The sequence below is a fragment of the Neofelis nebulosa genome, chromosome 7 (genome assembly GCF_028018385.1).
Source record: "Neofelis nebulosa isolate mNeoNeb1 chromosome 7, mNeoNeb1.pri, whole genome shotgun sequence".
In the NCBI taxonomy this organism is placed as follows: domain Eukaryota; kingdom Metazoa; phylum Chordata; class Mammalia; order Carnivora; family Felidae; genus Neofelis; species Neofelis nebulosa.
In genome coordinates, this window is record NC_080788.1 from 60,198,513 (window position 1) to 60,219,558 (window position 21,046).

Below are 21,046 nucleotides of genomic sequence, written 5' to 3' on the forward strand. Positions count from 1 at the left end.
GAGGTGGCCTAAACAGTTATTTTGGAGCTGGACTGTACTGTAGGCACCTTTCTGGTGCCCAGTGGCATTGAGGTTGGGAGTCCCTTGGCCCACTCAGGTACAGCCCATGGAGTTAGAATCAGAAAACTAGACAGAAGGTAATATCTGGAAGGCCAATCCTGCAGAGAATTTCTAGGGTTAAGTGAGACTCTACTTTGAACAGGGACAAAGTCTCCATCTCCAAGAACAGTCTCACCCCAACATGGTCCTTGTCTGTTCTTTTCTACCCAGATCTCAGCAGGTACTACGGGTTGACCCAGGAGGGAGGAGCTATCAACCTAGTCGTATCATGTAGTAGTTAACCAACAAACACTTCCTGAGGATCACATGCAAGACACTGATCTGTGCACCATGAACACAAATACTGGATCCCACATGTCCATCTCTCCTGGTAATGGAGAGGAATGTGGACCTGAAGATGGGAGGGGCGGTGGTAGGACAGGTCAGTGGTACAGGGAGTGAGTGCCATGAAACTAGAGGAAAGAAGATGGCTTTGTCCAGGTCACTTTTTCATGTCCTTAAACCCCGTACCTCTGCAACCCTGGTAATGCTCAAGCAGTGCCTGGCCCAGGGGGAGCCCTCAATAGATATATATTAAACAGAGTGTTTATCCTGATGGCTTGTCATCCATTGTTTGGCCTTCAAATTACAAATATTCAGCTTGCAGCAGATATGCAAGATTTTTTCAGTAGTGACATCTCAACCAATGTTGCTGTGCAGCCCTCAGGGGACCCTTTGTCTAAGTATTGGTGGCCTGGCTGTGCAGAGGCACAGAGATGACAGGGAGGTGCCAGAGGCCCTGGAGTTGCCGCTGGGCTCAAGGATCTTGCCTCCCCTGCCCTCACCCCTACTCTTCAAGCCGAAAAACTGCTGGAGAAGCAGTAACACTTCCAGAAGCCTTACCTCCTCTGCTTGTTTTCTCCATCACACTGCAAGGCCTGGACCATGGTTCTACCTGATGCCCTGGGGTCCAGTCATCCCCCAGTGCATGTTAGCAGATACATGTCCAAGTCCAAGAATTACTTATAGACCAAAAGGCACCTGTTGCTGTTCAGCCACTGAAGTATTACATCTGGGAGAACCCTCAGGAAACTAAGTTCATGGACCCAAGGGCACTTGCCTCAAAGTCCACCCTTAGCTTTTACTTAGCCCAGGTTCAGAGGCTCTGCCTCTGAGTGAACTTAGGACAGGACAGGATGAGGCTGGAAGGGAACTTTGTCAGCCCATTCCCATCTCTGCCAATCCCGATCCCTTCCTTATTGGACAGTTGAAGAGTTCATCTTACATGCAGGGCTGTGCCAATAAAATAGCCAGATGGTCACCCCTAAGGCCCTGGCATGTAGAAATTCAGGGGCCCCACTGCCACTTTGGTTGTAGTCTAGGAAACAGTGGGCTAGGAGAGGAGAGGGAGGGAGAGTCTCAGGATCCATTCTGAGAAGACTGTGCAACAGCTCTCACTGTGTGAGGCCAGAGCTGTGCACTGGATGATCTAACAGGATTTTCCCATCACTCACAGTGGAAAATAAAATGACCAGACTCAGTGCAAGATAATAGTTTCACACAGTGGCCTTCACTGTCTCAAGCCTGCTTGAGGCAGTTTCTGGAATTGAATGAATTCTGTTTAGTTACTCTTTCCATTTACTGAGCAATAGCCTTGAGTTTTTTTTAATTAATTAAACTAGTAATAAATGTGTTAAACCTCTACCTTCTAAAGCTATGTGATTAGCCTTTTTTGTTAAACTTTTTTTTATCCTCATTTAAGAGAAGACGGACCTAGGGGCGCCTGGGTGGCTCAGTCGGTTAAGCGTCCGACTTCGGCTCAGGTCATGATCTCACGGTCCGTGGGTTCGAGCCCCGCGTCAGGCTCTGTGCTGACAGCTCAGAGCCTGGAGCCTGTTTCAGATTCTGTGTCTCCTTCTCTCTGTGACCCTCCCCCATTCATGCTCTGTCTCTCTCTGTCTCAAAAATAAATAAACGTTAAAAAAAAAAAATTTAAAAAAAAAAAAAAGAGAAGACGGACCTGGAATGTCATTACTCTGGCCAACTGATAACAGAATCAGAGAAATGGGGCACAAAAGGGGACGTGGGATCATTTACACAGAGGGAAACTAAGGCACAGAGAGAGAAATGACTTGCCCAAGAATTTGCCTTTCCTTTCTCCCATCACTTCCCCCCTGCCCCAAACTCCCTAATCAATGCTGAACACAGAAGACTTGCCTCCTTGGCATGGAATAGCAACTTCGGGGCACATTTTCTATACCCACTCATTTCCCCACCCACTATGGAGGGCCAGCTGGATCCTCTCCTGGGAGAGAGGAAGAAGGCTGGTCATGGCAGCCAAGATGCGAGTCTGACTGGGAAACTAGAGGAGCACAGGAACAGAGGGAAGGCAGCAGCATAGGTCTGGGACAGCTCCCAGCCCACCTCATAGAGACCCTAGAGGCCAGGAGGAGAAATGTTCTGAAACAGACTCCCTGCCAATGACAGTAGGGAAGGGGCTTGTTCTCTAAATTAGGTTTGAGGATAACTGCCAGCTTTAATTTGCGATGATCTAGTTCATGGCAAAAGCGCAGTGAGTTTTGAGCTACTTAGCCATTGAAAGTACATGGTAATTGGGGACTTGAACTTTGTAGGCAGAATTGGGCAACTGACCACTGTCATGAAAGGCAGAATTTGAAAACCTGGCAGGAAGGAGCTGAGTTCTCTGTAGTATTTAACTTGTAAGCCTAATGCTCTCAAGTTGCTACTGTTGGTATGTGATGCCATGAGGGCTGAACACAAGTGTGAACTGGGCTGCCAGAGCTGGGCCATGATAGAGTTCAAATATTTCCTTTTCCTCCCTCATCCCTGCAGTCTTTGCTCCCAGAGCTGCTTGGGACCAACAGGTAGGTGCTAGAGAAGGGTTGATCTTGTCCACTGATACCCAACCCACAGCCCCAAGTGGCATCACCTGGGAACATGTTAGAAATGTACATTATCAGGCTGCACCCCAGACCCATGGGACCAGCAGCTCTAGGAGAGCGGCCCAGCATTATGTTTTAACGACCCTCCGTGCAATCCTGATGCAGGCTCAGGTTTGAGAACTGCTAGTTTAGAGCATGGTATGGTTCTGAAATTGTTGTTTATTTCAAAAAAAAATTTAATATTTTATTTTTGAGAGAGACAGAGTGCGAGTGGGGGAAGGGCAGAGAGAGAGCGGGACACACAGAATCTGAAACAGGCTCCAGGCTCTGAGCTGTCAGCATAGAGACTGACGTGGGGCCCGAGCTTGGGAACGGTGAGATCATGACCTAGGCCGAAGTTGGACGCTCAACCGACTGAGCCACCCAGGCGCCCCTGAATTTGTTGTTTATTAAGGAAACTCTAGTTTTACATGAGCTAGCCATCTACCTCCTACTTTGCCCCCTCATCCCCCTCTGCCATGGGGACAGCCACTGTTGGGAGAATTGAGGTTTGTTGTGTTGCTTTCCCAGCCCTCAGCACTTGTACAGTAAACCATCTCTTTGCCATCCTATTTGGCCCCTGGCCCCAGCTGTCTCCTCCCCTCGAGATGCCCAGTTGTGTTTTTCCAATGAGGTTGTTTCCACTCGGTGCTGGGAAGGAAGACACTCCTAGATGCGGCTCTGTGCCATCCGTGAGACCACAGACCAAGAGTTAGGCCCTGGAACCCTACCTCAGAGTTCTCACTGCCATGATGAGGGACCTTTCAAGGGAGGCCCTGGCTGTCCTTCTCAGGAGAGGTGTGAGCCTGCCCTGTCTGTCCTAGCTGGAAAAGCCAGTGGCTAGGAGTGGCTAAGTGAGCTCTGGGGAACTCGGGACGCCAGTCAGAGAGCTATGGGCTCTACTTGTCCAACCCTTCCCCTTTACATGCCCACAGATGGGGCAGTCACGTGAGGATTCCAAGGGGAAGAGTCTGACACAGCAGTTAGCTCCCCTAGCTTTAATGCCAGAGAGAACCAGTTAGGTTTTTTTGAGATAGAGGCTCTGGGTTAATTTAATGAGATATATTTTGCCAAATGTTTTCTCTTTTTGTTCTAACTAATGGCCAGGCATTAAAAGGTACAGTGGCTATTGGAATTATGTCGTATCTTATCCCCCACCTCACTCAGCTCCTCCTTCCCGAGTGTTAGGAGCACATCAACAGCATGACCTAAGCTCTGCCTTTGTCTCCATGGCACTGAGTAGAAACTGCCAGGCCCCTGAGGGATTTGGGTTGATAGCATATATTTGATATTTTCTACTCTTCTTCTGACCTAGTCTTGGTAAAAGGGCCTTGGGGTATGGAGAAAATGCAAATCCATGCTTTGAGAGTCCTATGGTACGGATTTCCTAAATGGTGGCCATCCTCATAAGCTAGGGGACACTGCCCAGGTGGATGTATAGCCAGAACCCACCCGAACGTTCTCATCCAGGGAAGACTGGCTTCTGTTGCATGAGTGCTGTGTATCATTGCTGAGGCTTTGTCACATTCAAGCCCTCTCAGCCTAAAGAAAGGAGAGGTCACAGGAAGCAGAGGAATTTGGTAGGAAAAATACACAGAGTTTTTATGTAAATTATGTCTCTTGTTTTAAGCCTCCCAATAATCCTTTGAGAGATGCAGTATTAACCTTGTTTTATAGATAAAGAAACAAAAGTTTAGACAGATTAGGGGACAGGTCTTGGTAAGGTCACAAGCTGAGAAGTGGCAGAGCAGGGCCTTGACTCCAAGTCTAGTGCTCATCCCCAGAGCCCTTCCCCTCTTTGCTCCCTTTGCCTCCATCTCAACTTCTAAGGAACATGAGTGACCCGTAGGATAATTGAAAGGGAGACTGCACCAAGATTCAGAAATCCTGGCCTCTTTGATTTATAGACTCCATCCAGCTCAGAATCCATCATGCTTGTTGGTACAGACAAATAAACAGTTTTCTGCTGAGAGGGAAATTGAAGCAATTGCTACAGGGTTAGGAGAATCAGTTAGATTGCTGAGCTTGCCATATCTCTCCTGACCCTGGCCACCCAGGCCACTCCCTACAACCCCAGAGATGCCCAGATTTGCCAAACAGCATGTGCATTTGCCCTTTGCAAAAGAGAGGGAGTGCGGACATAATAAATGAGTTGTTTGTTAAACTGTCTTTAGGGTTGGAAGCAAGGAGGGGTCTGTCTGCCCCAAAATGCTGGGCTTTCTTTACAAGTTATCTGAAGCAACGTTTTATGAGAGAAATAGTTGTATGAGGGTGTGTGTGTGTGTGTGTGTATGTAAGAGAGAAGTACAAAGTACAAAAATACAAAATACTGAGCTTTTTTCTAACAAGCCTGGCTGAGGTTTCAGTAATTCTGCAGCTGTGACATGACTAGTCCGCTGAGATATTCAGCACTGGCTGGAAAAATACAACCAAAATTTATTCAATCGATAGCAAGAAACATTGATGCCTCTAAGAGTCACATTACTGTAAGAGTGGTCTCACTGTGGGAAAGGCAGATGAATTCGCTTTTCTTCAGGCCCAGCTCAGAGTTTTTTTCCTTTCCAGGAACTTCACTAGGCACAAGGAACCCACAGAGACATGAGGATGCCTTGACTCATGAAGCATCATCATTGATGATGATAAGTCTAGCCCTCTTGTTAGTCCTGCACTTACAAACTGTACAACAGCAGGTTTGAAGGTTCTGCTCAGAGGGTCTTAATTGATCTTGTTGAGTCTGGTTTGGCCATCTGTGCTGACAGAGTCATTCCCATGACATTTGCTTGCACACAGTGACCTCCATGCTCCAGACTGAATGTGTTTTCCCCACCCCATGTGCATGTCCTCTGCCTACCCTACCATGTGGCGATGAGTGAAGCCAGTATTCTGACCCAAGCAAGGACAGCCAACAGGGCTCCCCAAGGCACCATGCCTGGCATCTGAACCTACAGCTATCTATTGGCATTGTAAAAATCACCCTGACTCCCTCAGTTTGCATGTGGAATGTGGGGGAGGTGGTATTGAGGCAGGAAGTTTACTAAGAATTTGTATTAAGAATGTTTATTAAGAATTAAGTGAGGTCAGTGGCTGCAGGAGTCAGGATGAGCACTTGTTCTCTTCTTCTGAACTCTGATTTCCTCCACTTGGGGTCTGGCCTCTCCCCCAGGAGCCACATGGACACATGGCTCTCCTGGCCACATGGCTCCTGACGCTCCAATATGGATGCTTACTGTTTTCATGGGCCCCATCCTTCCTGGCCTAACTCCCGAGTTCCGGAGTCTGTCTCCTCTGAGAATAAGGTGCTGAAAGCATGCCCAAGTGGGGCTCACTGCTGGCTCTGCTGCAAAGACGGTATGGCTGCATTTCTCCCTGGAATGAGCTCCTCCATCTTCTTCCAGAGGGAGCTTGGCTGCTTTTCTAGCTGCAGCCTCAGCAGGTCCTGGACAGATTTTGTTGGTTTACGACTAAGGAAGAAAAGTGGGCTCCAGAGCCAGGAGCTCAGCAGGGGTTCCTTCCCTTCAAAGAAAATGTAAATTAGAGTGGAAGATGCTGAGGTTAAGAAATCTGGGGCCCTGCTGTTAGCATTGCACCCCTTATCCTCCCTCCAGCAGAAAGCTGGACTGGGTGTAATGTGTGAACACAAGGGCAGGACTGTACCCCAGTAATTGGTTCACACTTTTTGGCTCAGTTTATTCATGCCATGGCCCTGAGAAGATGAGCTGATGTGGCTGTTCCTCTGTGACGTTAAAGTGCAGTACACATCATCTGCCCCCGAACCTGGCAGACCTCAACACACACATGCCTTCAGAGGACACTGACAAAGAAAGCAGTCTTTCTTTGGCCTACAAGAAGTTTAAATATAAAGTTAAGCTAGAACAGAGGCTGCAATGCCATCCAGTCCCTGCTGCCTCACCCTTCCCTGTCACTTCCCTGAAGACCACGTGCAGCTGTTACCCACTCCTCTAGGCACCCCTTTCCTTGGCATGGCCTCTCGACACCCCTGGGTTCTTGTGCTTTTGGACCGCGTGTGCCCACTGCCTACTCCTCTCCATCTCACCTCTGCCTTCTCTACAGGCCCATGAAACCATGGCCAGCTCTTCTTTAATAACATGTGGTCCAGGGTCTGAGTTATGATCGCTCTTGCCCTCTTCAAGACTCAAGACTCACATAGCTCACACTTAAAATCTCCCTGCCTTACAAGTAGGCCGATTCAATGAGGTGAGGCCTAATGGGGGGGGGGGGGGGGGGGGGTTCTACATGTCAGCCGCTCTGATCAGGGTGCATTATGCCAGAGTCCCTGGGATTGACCATATGATGGGTTAAAATAAAGGTGCTCTCAGGGTGTCTGGGTGGCTCAGTTAGTTCAGTGTCTGACTCTTGATTTTGAGTCAGGTCATTGTCCCAGGGTTGTGGACTCAAGCCCTGCATTGGGCTCCACACTGAGTGGAGAAGCCTGCTTGGCATTCTCTCTCTCTCTCTCTCTCTCTCTCTCTCTCTCTCTCTCTGCCCCTCTCCCCTGCTCATGCTCTCTCTCTCAAATAAATTAAAAAATGAAAAAAATTTTAATAAAAAATAAAGCTGCTCTCCTGTCCAAAGTTATTGATTATGAGTCAGAAAAGGCAATTATCCTTGAATAGTTTAGGTCACTGGCCCACTGCATGCTGCCTCAGTCTCTTCCCTAAAGAATAGAGAATAAAAGCCAGGCACTCCAGGAAAGAGCAAGAATATGAATTCTCCCAACCTCAGAGTTGCAGGATGATTCTAAGGGACTCATCAATCATTCCGCACACCATTCAGAGAGCGTAAATGGGTTGCATGTATATGCGCTATTATTTTCAAGTACTGCTAGTATTATTTTCAAATAGGTACTATTGTGGTTTACAAAATACAAATTTATTTTTTAAATGGATGCTGAGTAAGTTATTTTAACCCAATAATATCTTTGGGAAGAGAATAACCTCAGAGGTTAGCAGGATTTGGGTGCTCTACCTCAGCTCACATGTCCTGAAGATAAACTTCCTCAGGCTTGGAGCCCTGACTTCGAGACTAAACAGTAATCACCTGTCAATGCAAGTGCCTATTTCTCCAGCTTAATCAATGGGACAACATTAAGCACACAACACACAGTTTAGCTTGTAGCATCAGGGCCACTGCAGGCAAAGGGAAAAGAAGACAGAACTCACTGGACTTTGCCATCTCACCAAAAGAGAAGACTTGGCTGCCACAGAATATTCCAGAAAGCCCCAGACCTAGTGCAGGGTGATCAAAAAGAGAGCATTCTAGGAAACAGCTGGCTGGCATCTGAAAGTACAAGGCCAGAAAGTTTAAAATTCTTAAACTTGCCCCTGCCAATGGCTTATTGTAGGGAGCCCACCATGGTGGTTCAGCTGAATGTGACTCTCTACCCAAAGGCTACCTCAGGCCACTCTGCCAGCCACTGGCGTGAGTGCTCCAAGAGAGGGGCAGGTTGCAACCCTCTGTGAAAGATGCCCCAGCAGTGCTCTGAGTTGATTCTGCCTTTGTGTTTCTGCTGGGAATTGAACTTGATGGAATTCTGCCATAACAAGGAACTCTGTTCCATTCCCCAAACCTCCTACCCTCCGGCCTTGGAGAAACAGCAAAGGAAGATGATTTTCTTCATTAATCGTCTTAAGAGCTTTGTAGCTCAAACCCATGCATCTACCACTGGTAAATGGGAACCTGAAAGAATTCTGACTTCATGGCCAGGAGTAGGGGTCTCACCGGATGCTGGGAAATAAAAAGAGCAAGATCTTTTTCTCTGGAGATAAGGGAGGTATACTAGGATTTCTTTTTCATAATTATCTGATGAGAAAAGCTATTCTTGCTTTTTTTTTTTTTCCTGTGAAGTGGAGAACTCTGAGTTTGGATCTATTGAATTCAAAGTTATTGCCACCTAAGGTCCCTACCAGTGTATTCAAGCTGCCAACTCATAAGAACCAGTTGTTTTCATGGAAGACATGATTCTTGTTAAAAGTTCTTGTGATTTGGGGCGCCTGGGTGGTTCAGTTGGTTGAGTGTCTGACTCTTGGTTTTGGCTCAGGTCATGATCCAAGGGTCGTGGGATTGAGCCCTGCATTGGGCTCTGTGCTAAGCATGGAGCCCACTTGGGATTCTCTCTCTCCCCCCCCCCCATCTCTCTATCCCTCTGCCCCTTTCCCCCTGCTTGCACATACTCTTTCTCTCTTGTAAATAAATTCATTAATTAATAATAAATACTTTATAAAAATATGTAAAAGTTCTTTTGATTTCTATCACACAAGCACATTTTCCCCATGGCTGCCCCAGGCCCCTGCTAATACGGTTGCTGTACAGATGGAAGTGAACTCCTTTAGCCACTAAAACTCACCTGAGCTGACCACCAGGAAGTAGCCATTTGGTGCAAAGTAAAATGTGTGGAGAAAAATATTCACAATATACCACTGTTTCTTAATATTCCATTTCAATTGCTCTGAGAGAGATAATAGTACAGGATATGCCACTTGGGATAGAGTTAAACATATTTCCTCTCCTCCCAGAAGAATTTTAGGAAGGAGTTTAAGCTCTCCCCACACTCTGGGGTGTAAATGAGGAAATCATTGGCAGCCCTTGCCTCAAAAGACTGTTGTTGATAGAGTCTTTTGAAAGACCTGGTTTGTAGCGCACCACCCAAAGATCCCAGCATGATTCATAAGTCTGCCTTGAGAGTAGCTCTTTTTGGTGAGAAATCAAAGGGTGTAAGAATCGGGGTGGCTGCCTTGGGACTGTGTTAGGAAGGAGTGCAGGGCCAGCAGAAAAGGTGGGGAGATGCCCACCTGGTACAGCCTTCCTTTGTTGAGCTGTCCACTCTCTCTTCCTTCCAATCCTACAAGGATAAGCTTCTTAAGATATTTGCTGAGAGAACTGATCTCCTGCCCTACTTCTCCTGGAAAGTATAGGATGAGCCAGCGGAAGGGGAAGAGGTGAGAAGTAAACATTGCGTGGAGGTCATAAAGGTCTGCCCTTTCTTGGAGCAGTACTGGGCCCTTTGGCCTTTACACAGGTGAGATACTTTGGACCTTATAAGATGACCTTGGTTTTGGATGCAAAATGAGACATGGTCCCACCAGAGGCCACCGTCTGAGCTGAGCTGCAGAGACCCCTGGGGATAGGCCTAGAGACTGCCATCCTGCAGAGCTGCAGATATTCTGACAGTTTTCCACAAGTCATTCTGCTCCCAGCTCATCCCGGATACTGAGGCATGTCCCTGAAGGAGAAGTTAAAGGTTTAGAAATGGCCTAATTTCCTCATGTTTTGTGAAAAATTTAGCCAACCCCCTACCTTCTAGTCCTTCAGTCATTAGCTTATTTAGTGAATAATTGTTGAAGACCTAGCCACCAGCTAGGTTCTGGGAGACAGCTCCTGCCTTCATGAAAATGACAGTCTAGAAAGGGAGCAGATAATAAACAAGTAAATCAATAAGATAATTACAGATTGTTGTAAGTCCCATGAAGGGAATAAACAGGATAAATGAGATGGTAACTGGGAGAGGCCCTTCTGTAGGGGAAAGACCTCTCTAGAGAAAGGACATTAGAGCTGAAACCTCAAGGAGGGAAGGAATAACCATTGGAAGAGCTGCAGTCCAGGCAGAGAGCATATGGAGACACGGGGAAAATCCTTGGAGCATCAGGAAGAAAGGCCGTGGCCAGAGAACAGTGAGAAGAAGGACTTGGGAGGAGTTCACAGGAGGTAAGAGCTAGGGTGTATAGAGCCTGTGGTCAGAGTTTAGGTTTTATTCTGAGAGCAATGGGAAGCCACTGACTGTGTTAAGCAAGAGTGGCAACCTGATTAAAGATCACTGTGTAGTCACTGCCTCGTTGTTTGTAGTAGCAGATTAGAAACAAATTCCATTGATATGGGGCCGGGTCAAGTACATGTAGGTTCATCCCAGTGGTCTGCAGCAGTTAAAGACTATGAGGCAGGTCTGTATGTACTGCCAGAGAAAGATTCACAGGATACCCTAAGAAGCAAAAAAACAAGAAATAGAATACAGCATAAAATATACTGCCACTATATTTTTGAAAGTGATTATATATATATGTATGTGTGTGTGTGTGTATAGGCTTGCCTGTGTATAAAAGTGTAAAATCCTACGTTAAGTATACACAAGGAGAGGCACCTGGGTGGCTCAGTCAGTTGAGTGTCCAACTTTGGCTCAGGTCATGATCTCATGGCTCATGGGTTGACGACCCACATCAGGCTCTGTGCTGATAGCTCACAGCCTGGAGCCTGCTTCACATTCTGTCTCTTCTTCTCTCTCTGCCACTGCTCTGCTTGCACTCACTTTTTCCGTCCCTCCCTCCCTCCCTCTCTCTCTCTCTCTCTCTCAAAAATATTTTTTAAAAAGGATATACAAGGAGCTGGTAAGGATCAACACAAGGAGTTGCTTCTGGGGAGGGAAACTGAGACACAGGGTGGACGGGAGGCCTACTCTTCACAGTGTCTCCTTTTGTATGTTTGAATATATTGGTATGCCTTTGTTACATATTCAGCAAAAAAAGGTAGCTTGTCTAAATCACAATCACTGTGCTGTATGGAGAGAGCACATTGAGAGATGGTGGTGGCTTGACCATGAAGTTGGTAATAGGAATGGAGAGAAGTGGGTGGATTCAAGATCTACTTTAGAGGCAGGGCCAGCTGGACTCTGTGTATTCCACACTGACTTTCCCTGCTCCCACTTGTTCAGGAAAGCTTTGTGCATTGAGATTGGAACTGGGCTTCCCTGACTCTCCTCTTACTTCTGTGACATCTTTGTGGAAGGAAGGGCTCTTCGGCTCATTCTAGGTGCTAAGAGCTTCAGAACTCTAGAGACTATCTAACACATCACAATATGGAGGACATCATTACAGACACATGCCCTTTTCACATCCTCATCCAACTTGTAGATGATTTTTTTTTAAGTAATCTCTAGGCCCATCATAGGGCTTGAACTCTCGATCCTGAGATCAAAAATCGGATGCTCTACCAACTGAGCCAGCCAGGTGCCCCTAGATGATCTTTAATGACAATCAAAACACAGTTACACTGAAGAAGCACTATCGTTTCTCAATGGAGCTTGCTTTCTTTGCAGAGAGATGCCAAAGGCCAGTACCTGTTTGACCTTCTTTGCCACCACCTGAACCTTCTTGAGAAAGACTATTTTGGGATCCGCTTTGTGGACCCAGATAAGCAGCGGGTAAGTCAATATTCAAAGCACAAATGGAGGAGAGGATTTGTCAGTAGGCTGAGTCCTTGAACTGCCACTCATACTCATGATTTTAGCCTCAAGAGTCAGGGACCAACCGGGCCCTGCAGTTGGGTGTCATCTCTTCAGATCACCGTATTAGATATGGAAGCTCACCTAGTGTGGCCTGTTGTTTCACAGATGCTGAAATGGCAGCCCAGAGGGTTGAAGTGATTTGCCCAAAGTTGTCCAGTTGGAGGCAGAGCAGCTGGGCTGGGTCATGATCTTGGAGCATAGGTCACAGGCTGAACCTCTCCTGCCTGCTTTCTAGTAAACGAGCTGAACCACCCTGTTCCAGTTAGGAAGGGCCTCACCTAAAGTGCCACGCCAATCTAGTGGGGGCAGAACAGAAAGATAACTGAACTGACATGGGCCTTCCAATGCCTTGCAAACTCTGTAGTACTCATTCTGATGCACACAACATATGTGGCTCTATAGACACAAGGCACATTCCAGACAGACAGGAAGGCAAGTCCATTACCCCCAGGCCCCAGCCTCCCTCTCCAGCTTCATCTCCCCTGACCTGTTTCCTCCAACACCATCCTCTCTTTATAGAGCCTTCACCTGTACAGTCCCCCTGCCTGGAACTTTTCTTCTCCCTGGCTTCACGTCTCCATACTCCATGCTTTTCTTCTGGCTAATTCCTCACATGTAATGTCTCAGCTTAGACTCTCACTTCTTCTTCACTTCCTCACTTCTTCCCCACTTCTTCCAGGGATTCTTCCCTAATCAACACTCCGAATGAGGGGCCGTTCCTGTGTGCCCCCATGTGCCCTGTACTACCCCTATTGTAGCATTTACACCATGGTGTGGCTGCCTGTTTGAAAACCTGTGTTCCCTGCAAAAATGTAAATCCCATGAGTGTGTGGACTTGCTCTCATCATCACTATATCCCGTAGAACTAGCAGAGGGCCTAGAATGTAGTGGATATTCAGTAAATATTTGCCGAAGGAATGATGAGTGTGTGGGTTAATGGTTTATAATGCCAAAATTTTCCCCTCCACTCGCCCAGATGTTCCACTAGCAGAAACTTGCAGCTCCTCTAACTTCTCTTCATCAGCCCTTTCATTTCTGTGGGCATATAGTCTCCGGGACCCCCTCGAAGTGGGAAAGTATGCAGAAGCATCACCCTTTGCTATACCCCTGCCCACCCCCTACTCTGGTCTGCCATCCTCCAAAGACATTATCAACACGAATCCCAGAGGGCCCCCCCCCTTTTCATGAGTCCACTGATTTTCTTCACAGTTCCAAACATGGGCTCCATCTCTGTTGTCACGGGGGCCTTGGAACCCCAGAAGACACAGCCCCCCAGCAGTACCCAGGACCTCAGATAACGAATGAATGGATCCGCCCCCCTCATGCCAGAGTCAAGTGCTGTTTTGTTCTTTGATGCTCTGAGCCACTGTGTCTCCAGGTCACACTTAGAATTTTGTACTGGACACATTAGCTTAAGGAAAGAATCCAAAGGACTGTATTCCTTTCCTTCAACAAGTCCTGCCCTCTTCACTGACATATTTTGGTCCTCCTGGCTCTGCAGAATTTTGAGCAGTGTCAAGGTCAGCCCCTCTCCATATAAAGGCTCTACTGTCTTGACCTAAATACTGTCCTTAGCTCTGGGCCATAGTATAAGACCCCAAAAGTGCCATGACACCAGGATGCTACATGTCCTCACATGCTGTACGTGTCCATTCACTATATAATAATGGGCTGTTTTTACAAGGGGTTTTCTTGTTGTTGTTTTGTTTTTGTTCTTGTTTTTGTTTTTTTGGTCTGAGCTGTTTCTCCTTAAGAAGGAAAGCCGGTTACCCCAAGTTCTCTTTGTCTCCCAAAGAGAGTAGCTTATGAAGAAAAAAGGACAAAGTGTACCATGCTCATTATTTTCTAGTTAGGTCAGAATGTACTTGAGACATATAAGAGAGTATATGGAGGTAATAAAGATCAAAAGCAGGAGGAGACAGAAATATGAAGAAACGGGGGAGAGGAGAAATTAACATGTATGGAGTGGCAACTGTGTGCAGGGCTCTGCACTAGGTCTTTCAGCCGATGTTACTGGGCACCGAGTTGTATCAGGCACTGAGCTAAGAGCTTCACATATGTTCTTTAATCCTTAACACAGATGAGATGAGTATCCACAACTCAGATATCCATTCTCTGAATGAGTAAATAAAATCTCAGGTTAAGTAACTTGCCCAAAGCAGATGGCAATGCCAGTCTCCATCTCAGAGCTGTCTGATGCCAGAGTCTGTGTGGTTTCTAAGGCTCCATGCTGAATTCATCATACCTGATAGTTTCTGAAGTTGTGTGATGGCTCAGGGGTTAAGGCTTGAGAGAGTGCTTGAGAGTTGTGGGAAAATTATCATTCTAGATCTACTGACTCATGGTAGAGACAGAGCAGGTAAGCTCCCCGCTCTCTTAGGGTGTGAGGTCCTAAAATAAACCTCCTACCCTGGGGTAGCAGAACCCAAGCTCACATTCACCCCATCACTGCTTGCTCTGCACGGGTCCCCATGGGGGTCTGGGGATTCTCCTGGTCCCCCCCTGGAGGAGATGCCTTCACTTCCCCTTTCCCCTATTCCTGGCTCAGGCCCAGGGCCCCAGCCTGCTTTCAGCCTCTCCTTTCAAGGTGGAGGCACCCTTTCAAGCCTCCAGAGCCTGCAGATTGTGCCACACTGTCCCAATGACCCAAATACAGACGGAAACTCCCCTCTGAACTTTCTTTTCTCTTCTCCTGACCCTTGCTCCCAGCTTCATGTTATCTATCAGTTTGCCAGTAATTCTGGGACCCAGATTTAGCCAGACTGCTACAAAAGGTAACTGTAACCATCACCATATTTTTGGAATCCTGGTTTTTCTGATTTCTCTTTCAGACTGTCAAAAGCTCTTGGACAAGCTGTGAGGGCTTTCCCCTGCCTTCCCACCCCTCTCCTGTCTCCTCCAGCCTCTCCTTTCTGGAGCCCTCACTGCAGTGCAGACCAAAGTCCTCCTCAGCTCTTGCCAAGAGGAATAGACTTTTTGTTATTCAGCTCCACCTGCCTTCTGCTGAGAGTGCATCTCATAGCCTTTCCTTGTAGTTTCTGTCTTCCTTTGTTTCTTTATTTTAATCTATCAGTCAGGTGCCTGGGGGCATTCTGTTTACTGAGCCCCAGACACTTGCTGTGTTCTTCTTGCCGTACACAGTTCTGATGTGCTCCGGTCAGACGGGCCTCCTCTGCCTTCATAGGCTCAGCCTGGAACCCCAGTTGTTTCCATGCAATTTCATCTCTTGCCTTTGCTTCCCTGTGAAGCCGAGCCGCGGTGGGCCTTGTAATGTGAGAAGGACCTCTTAACCACATTGAGTGGCTATAATGAGTTGCCAGCCTCGTGGGAACTCAGATCAGAGGAAGCAAGAGAACAGAATGTCAGCCCAGATTATCCATGTGGAGCTGACGGAAGAACGGGCTCTTAGTGGGTCCATTAACTGCATGACCCACAGCCCAGCCCAGAAGGTGAGAGCTGGGAATCGCGGGAGGCCAGGATGCTGTCTGCATGGCCCTGGCTGCTTTCCTGCCAGAGGGAGGACTCTGCCAAGATGTTACACTAAATAGAAGTAGCCAGAAGAGAGGAAGATGTGGACGGGCTTCCATCGTCTGTTTGACGGCTATCCATTGAACACTGTCCTAGGCATCGGTGGATGACATAGTTTTCTGCCTTCCCAGAGCTTAAGGCTAGTGGTTTTAGTCTACTTCCAGATAATCAAATCCCACTTAACAGCAGTCATAGCTCTCTGCAAACTGTCAAGTTTCCTGATTAGCATAAAAGCAACAAGCATCCATAATGCATTGTGTGAAGCATCTATGTAGAACTGGGAAATAGATACAGAATGGTCTCACTGCTTCCTTCCTGCAAACGTAAGTTCCATGGGAAAAAATGTATTTCTACTATATCCTTCCTCTATGAAAATCCAAGGGAAATACAGTACTATCCTACACATTGGTTGTGGTTAGTTATCTTATGAGACTGAGACTTTAAACATCCCTGGATGCCAAGGAATCCTGAGTATGTATGCTGTAACACAAGGGCTGGCAAGATGTTGCTCAAACAAAGATGGAGTATACACCAGCCATCCCTGCCTTCTCACCATGTATGAAATTCCACCTGTTAATACTTTCTAGAGCCATGACCAGTAGCCTCTGTCCCTACTGCCCACCCACCTCTGCCAAAAAATAGCTGGCACACAACATAAACACACACAACCCACTGAAGTCAGCATTTCCCTGTCCAACCCAGGTGGGGTTTTGTCCCCATTACACATACGTGCATTCACTTGTGCCTACTGCTGTGCCAGAAATATGGCTCAGAGCTTTGGCACCCTGCTTTGGAAGGCAGCATTGCCGGGGAGGCCCAGAAATGGCATCTGAAGCTGGAACTCTTCCCCGTTCACAGCTGCTTCCATGGGGAACTTACTTCAGAAAACGCTATCACTCTCTACTCTCCAAGCCTACATGTCACAAGCTTTTGTGCTGCTTTCACCCTGGGCTACAATCCGTCCAGTCACTGAAATTGGGTAAAACAAGTTATAGTTGACACTGCTTCTCTCATTAGTGTTTTCTTCTTCTGTGTTCTCTGTTTTAGCATTGGTTGGAGTTCACAAAGTCTGTGGTGAAGCAATTGAGATGTAAGTATTCATGAGAAGATGGGAAGCCTCACCCCGGGGGAGGGTGGGACAAAACCTCCCACTGATAGTAAGTCTTGGTGACTATCCACTGTTCTGACTGTGAGCTGGCCCTAAACATGTGAGGATCCTCTTAGGATGGTTCAGGAGGCTGTGCGTCCCCGTGGGGAGGGAAGTCCAGTCGTCCTCTGGGGAGGGTGTTTCCTAATGGGCACATCTTTGTCTCTGCAGCGCAGCCTCCATTCACCATGTGTTTCCGCGTGAAGTTTTACCCTGCAGATCCTGCTGCACTGAAAGAAGAAATAACCAGGTAAGGCTGAACTTCCCTCAGCCACTCAGATCTGTTGGGGAGGATAGGAAAGAGGCACTGGAACCTCTTAGATCCTCTATTTTGGAAGCTTCTAACTCTTATGAACAAGGAATCTTCCTAAATATAACCTTACCTCTTCTGTATTTCATTTCCACATGCTTTCTTTACTCACCCCCCTCAGTAGAACTGGAATGGAGTGAGCTTCTTTTCTTCAAGAAGTGTGAATACTTCATTTTAAACTAGTCATCTACAGGGGCGCCTGGGTGGCTCAATCAGTTAAGTATCTGACTCTTGGTATCAGCTCACATCATGATCTCACAGGTCATGGGATCGAGCCTCGCATCAGGCTCTGCACTGACAGCACAGAGACTGCTTGGGATTCTCTCTCTCCCTCTTTCTCTCTGCCCTTCCTCTGCTTGCTTGCTCTCTCTCTCTCTCTCTCTCTCAAAATAAATAAAAATAAACTTAAAAAAAAAAGAAACTAGTCATCAACAAAGGGATCTGGAGTAACTATTTAATCAAAAGCATTTTTTTTTCTTTTACCAAGGATGTGGCCCCCATGGATGTTTTTCGAGAGGGCAGGTTGCTTTCTTAGGGGATTGAAATAGACTCCAGTGGCCTAATGTACTTGAGAAATGCCGAAGTAGGACACTGAAAAATAAGCTGGGAAATACTGAAGACTTTAAATCCAAGTGGATAAACCCCAGTGTGCTAATGGATCAGGTCCGTGATAAACTCTTCATTGTGGGGATCATGCTCTGTGGCAGGCAGACAGCTGCATGGAATGAATCCTATCTCATCCAGCACCACTCGAGGATGAGAAGGAACTTTTGTGCCCACATTATCCTACAAGAGGGTCAATGAATAGGAGCTTCAAATCTTCACCAGGGTTTTGTGTATATGAGTCACATTCTCTCTGAAAGTCTTACATCCAAGATCCAGGAATGCTCTGTAACGAGGATCTTTAACTTTTATATGAGAAATATCTAATTTTGACATTAGCAAAATGTTGATGTTACCTTGTAGAGATTGGGCCTGAGGTCAAGAGGTGATGCCAGGGAATCCTAGAACTGAGGAGACAGCTCTGCCAACTCTCCCCGAAATTCCCCAAACCTTGGACACCACAGAAATTTGGATGAGGCTGTTGCCAGTTATATAGACTCTGTCCTATAAGGCCTTGCGATCTACTTCCAGATCCTGAACTGCTTGGGGGTATTCCGAAGAAAGGAAAGAGGAGGGAAGAAGAGAGGAAGAAAGAATATGGACCTATGTTCACTTCCTGTTCCGAAGAGCGTGTCCCTAGTTTTATATCAGATAAAAGGAGCTGAAGTTTCTCTGAGAAGGAAAACGAGGAAAGGGGGAGAGAAGAGGGCAAGAAACAGGACTAAGTAATACAAAGGAGGCACAGAAGTAGGACAGGGAGGAAAAGTGGCTTCTTCACATGGGTCCCAGTGGAGGGTGGGGGGAGTCTTGCAGTGGAGTTGGAAGCATGAGGAATGTTGTTTGCTTTGGATGTTTGGGACAGTGTGTACACACCAACTTTGAAGCACTGAGGCCAGTGAAATGTGTAGTTAGAACCAAACCTCATGCTCCTTACTGGGCACAGAAACTGCAGGTTTGGGGCACCTGGGTGTCTCGGTCAGTTAAGTGTCTGACCTTTGATTTTGGCTCAGGTCATGATCTCATGGTTTGTGAGACCAAGCCCCACATTGGGCTCTGTGCTGAGCACGGAGCCTGCTTGAGATACTCTCTCTTTCCCTCTGCCCCTCTCCCCCACTTACACTCTCTCTCTAAAATAAATTTGAAAGAAAAGAAGAGGAAAGAAGGGAGGGAGGAGGGAGAGATGGAAGGAAGGAAAGGAAGGAAGGAAAGGAAGGAAAGGAAGGAAGGAAAGAAAGGAAGGAAAGGAAAGGAAAGGAAAGGAAAGGAAAGGAAAGGAAAGGAAAGGAAAGGAAAGGAAAGAAAGAAAGAAAGAAGGAAGGAAGGAAGGAAGGGAAGGAAGGAAGGAAGGAAGGAAGGAAGGAAGGAAGGAAGGAAGGAAGGAAGGAAGGAAGGAAGGAAGGAAAAAAAAAAGGAAGGAGGGAAGGAACGAACGAACTGCAAGTTCTGATTGTCCACGTGGAACTGGACGTGGCTCTACTTTGCTTCTGAAAACCAAGCTCATCCACATGACAGGAGAAATCTTGTAGTTTTAGGCAGGAGAGTAAGGGTAGAACCCCTATGAATGACAACTTAAACAGAGAGGACTTTTGGCAAAGCACTAGCCTGCCCTGCTCAGGACCCCCAGAGGATTTACCTCACTCTGAGCCTGTCCCAGCCCCTCCCCACTCCCCCTGCTCCCTGCTTTCCTGCCAAAAGAGGTGATGGTGCCAGGGCCGACCCAGAAGTCCACACTCCCGTCCATGTGTCTGGACAAATTTAACACACCTTTCTTGAGAACCCAGCACCTTGCCTCCTAACACCACACATCAGGATCATCTGGTTTCCACCTCACTAGACCAACAGTGGGGATGACAGGGATTATTCTAACAACTCAGTGAGCTGCCAGTAAGAACACAGCAGACACATGGCTTTCTGATTTGATTAAAGGGCAAAAACACATGGTTATCTTGGCCCTTAGGAGGAGCTCTTTACACAATTTTCTAAGTCAAATGTTATTACATAATACTAATGTACAGACTCTCCTGCCCAAGAAGAAGCATAGACCTGGAAGCTCAGATCCTATTTCTGTCACTTCTTGGCTCTGTGGCCTTGGACATAAGATATTTAATCTGTCTGACCTTCAGACCCCTTATTTATAAAATGAGAAGAGTAACATCTACCACCTAGAATTGTTGGGAGAACTGACCACTACACTGGGATCTTGCACTTAGTAATACACCACCACCCCCCACCCCCACCCCTGCCAGCAAGGCTTGCACTGAGCAGAGACTGCCAGATTGATTACGTGGTCCGTGCACCCCAAGGGCTCTGCATGGGACACGAGTACAATTAGTTCTGGCTTTTCTCCTTTGCTGAGGTGAAAAAGGTACTTTTCTGATAATCCCTACTCCTCCTCTGTCCTTTTCCCCCACCAGCTAGAATCCTAACACTTAAGGAGCTAACTTTTGAGGATTCAGAGAGAAAGCCATCCCTGGTAATCAGTCATCCAAGTCCTCATGGTACAGCATGGGGACCAAGTCCAGGCCTCTCTCCAAGTCAGCCGACTTCAAAGGCACAGACAAAGGCACTGAAGCTCCCCTGCTTCCGCATACATCAGTGCTGAGCATCCTTGACTGTTTTCCCCTTGCTCTCCACCTCACCAACCTTCCTTCCCTAGAATACATCTTCCAAGCTTTGTTGGGGGTGTGAACCCCAGAATGCCTGGGCCTGATTTAGAGTCTTTGTGCCTCCCCTTCCCCAAGGCATTCTGTGGAGGCCTTGGAATTAGCCGCATTTTTCTCCTCATTCATGTCTCTGCTGATCTTGAGAAAGTGGGTACCTGCCCCAGCGCCTCACTAATTACCCATAATTCATTCCTGGCTTAAAGTCCTCCATGCCACCTTTCTTCCAAGCCAATTTAGCTGTGTTTTTTCCTAGCGATATTGGTCCTAAATTTCAATGCCATCTCAGCTATTCCCATAAAGGCAGACTGAGAGGAGGGGATGAAATAGGGAGTAAAGAACTGTGCTTCAATTTATCTCTTGGACTCTTCCCAGATGATAAATTTAGTTGCCAAATCCTGATTAATCTCTTTTGTCATTTTGTAAAGTAATAAATAGATTTTCTTGTCTGAGCTAGAGACAAGGCAGAGAAAATGGGGATTAGGCACCAGATTTAGCGTTTAACAGGGACTGCAGGTGTATGAA

At 47.0% G+C, this 21,046-nt stretch overlaps 1 protein-coding gene across 9 annotated transcripts in view; it reads left to right on the forward strand.

Annotated features, from left to right (window-relative positions):
• FRMD5 (FERM domain containing 5) overlaps positions 1 to 21,046 on the forward strand; it is a 318,959-nt gene that overhangs the window by 259,972 nt on the left and 37,941 nt on the right. For all 9 annotated transcript variants that reach the window (XM_058737924.1, XM_058737922.1, XM_058737923.1 and 6 more), the window contains 3 exons: positions 12,085 to 12,189; positions 16,849 to 16,891; positions 17,120 to 17,198. In XM_058737924.1, coding sequence (XP_058593907.1) covers positions 12,085 to 12,189; positions 16,849 to 16,891; positions 17,120 to 17,198 — 227 coding nt within the window. The remainder of the gene's footprint in view (positions 1 to 12,084; positions 12,190 to 16,848; positions 16,892 to 17,119; positions 17,199 to 21,046) is intronic.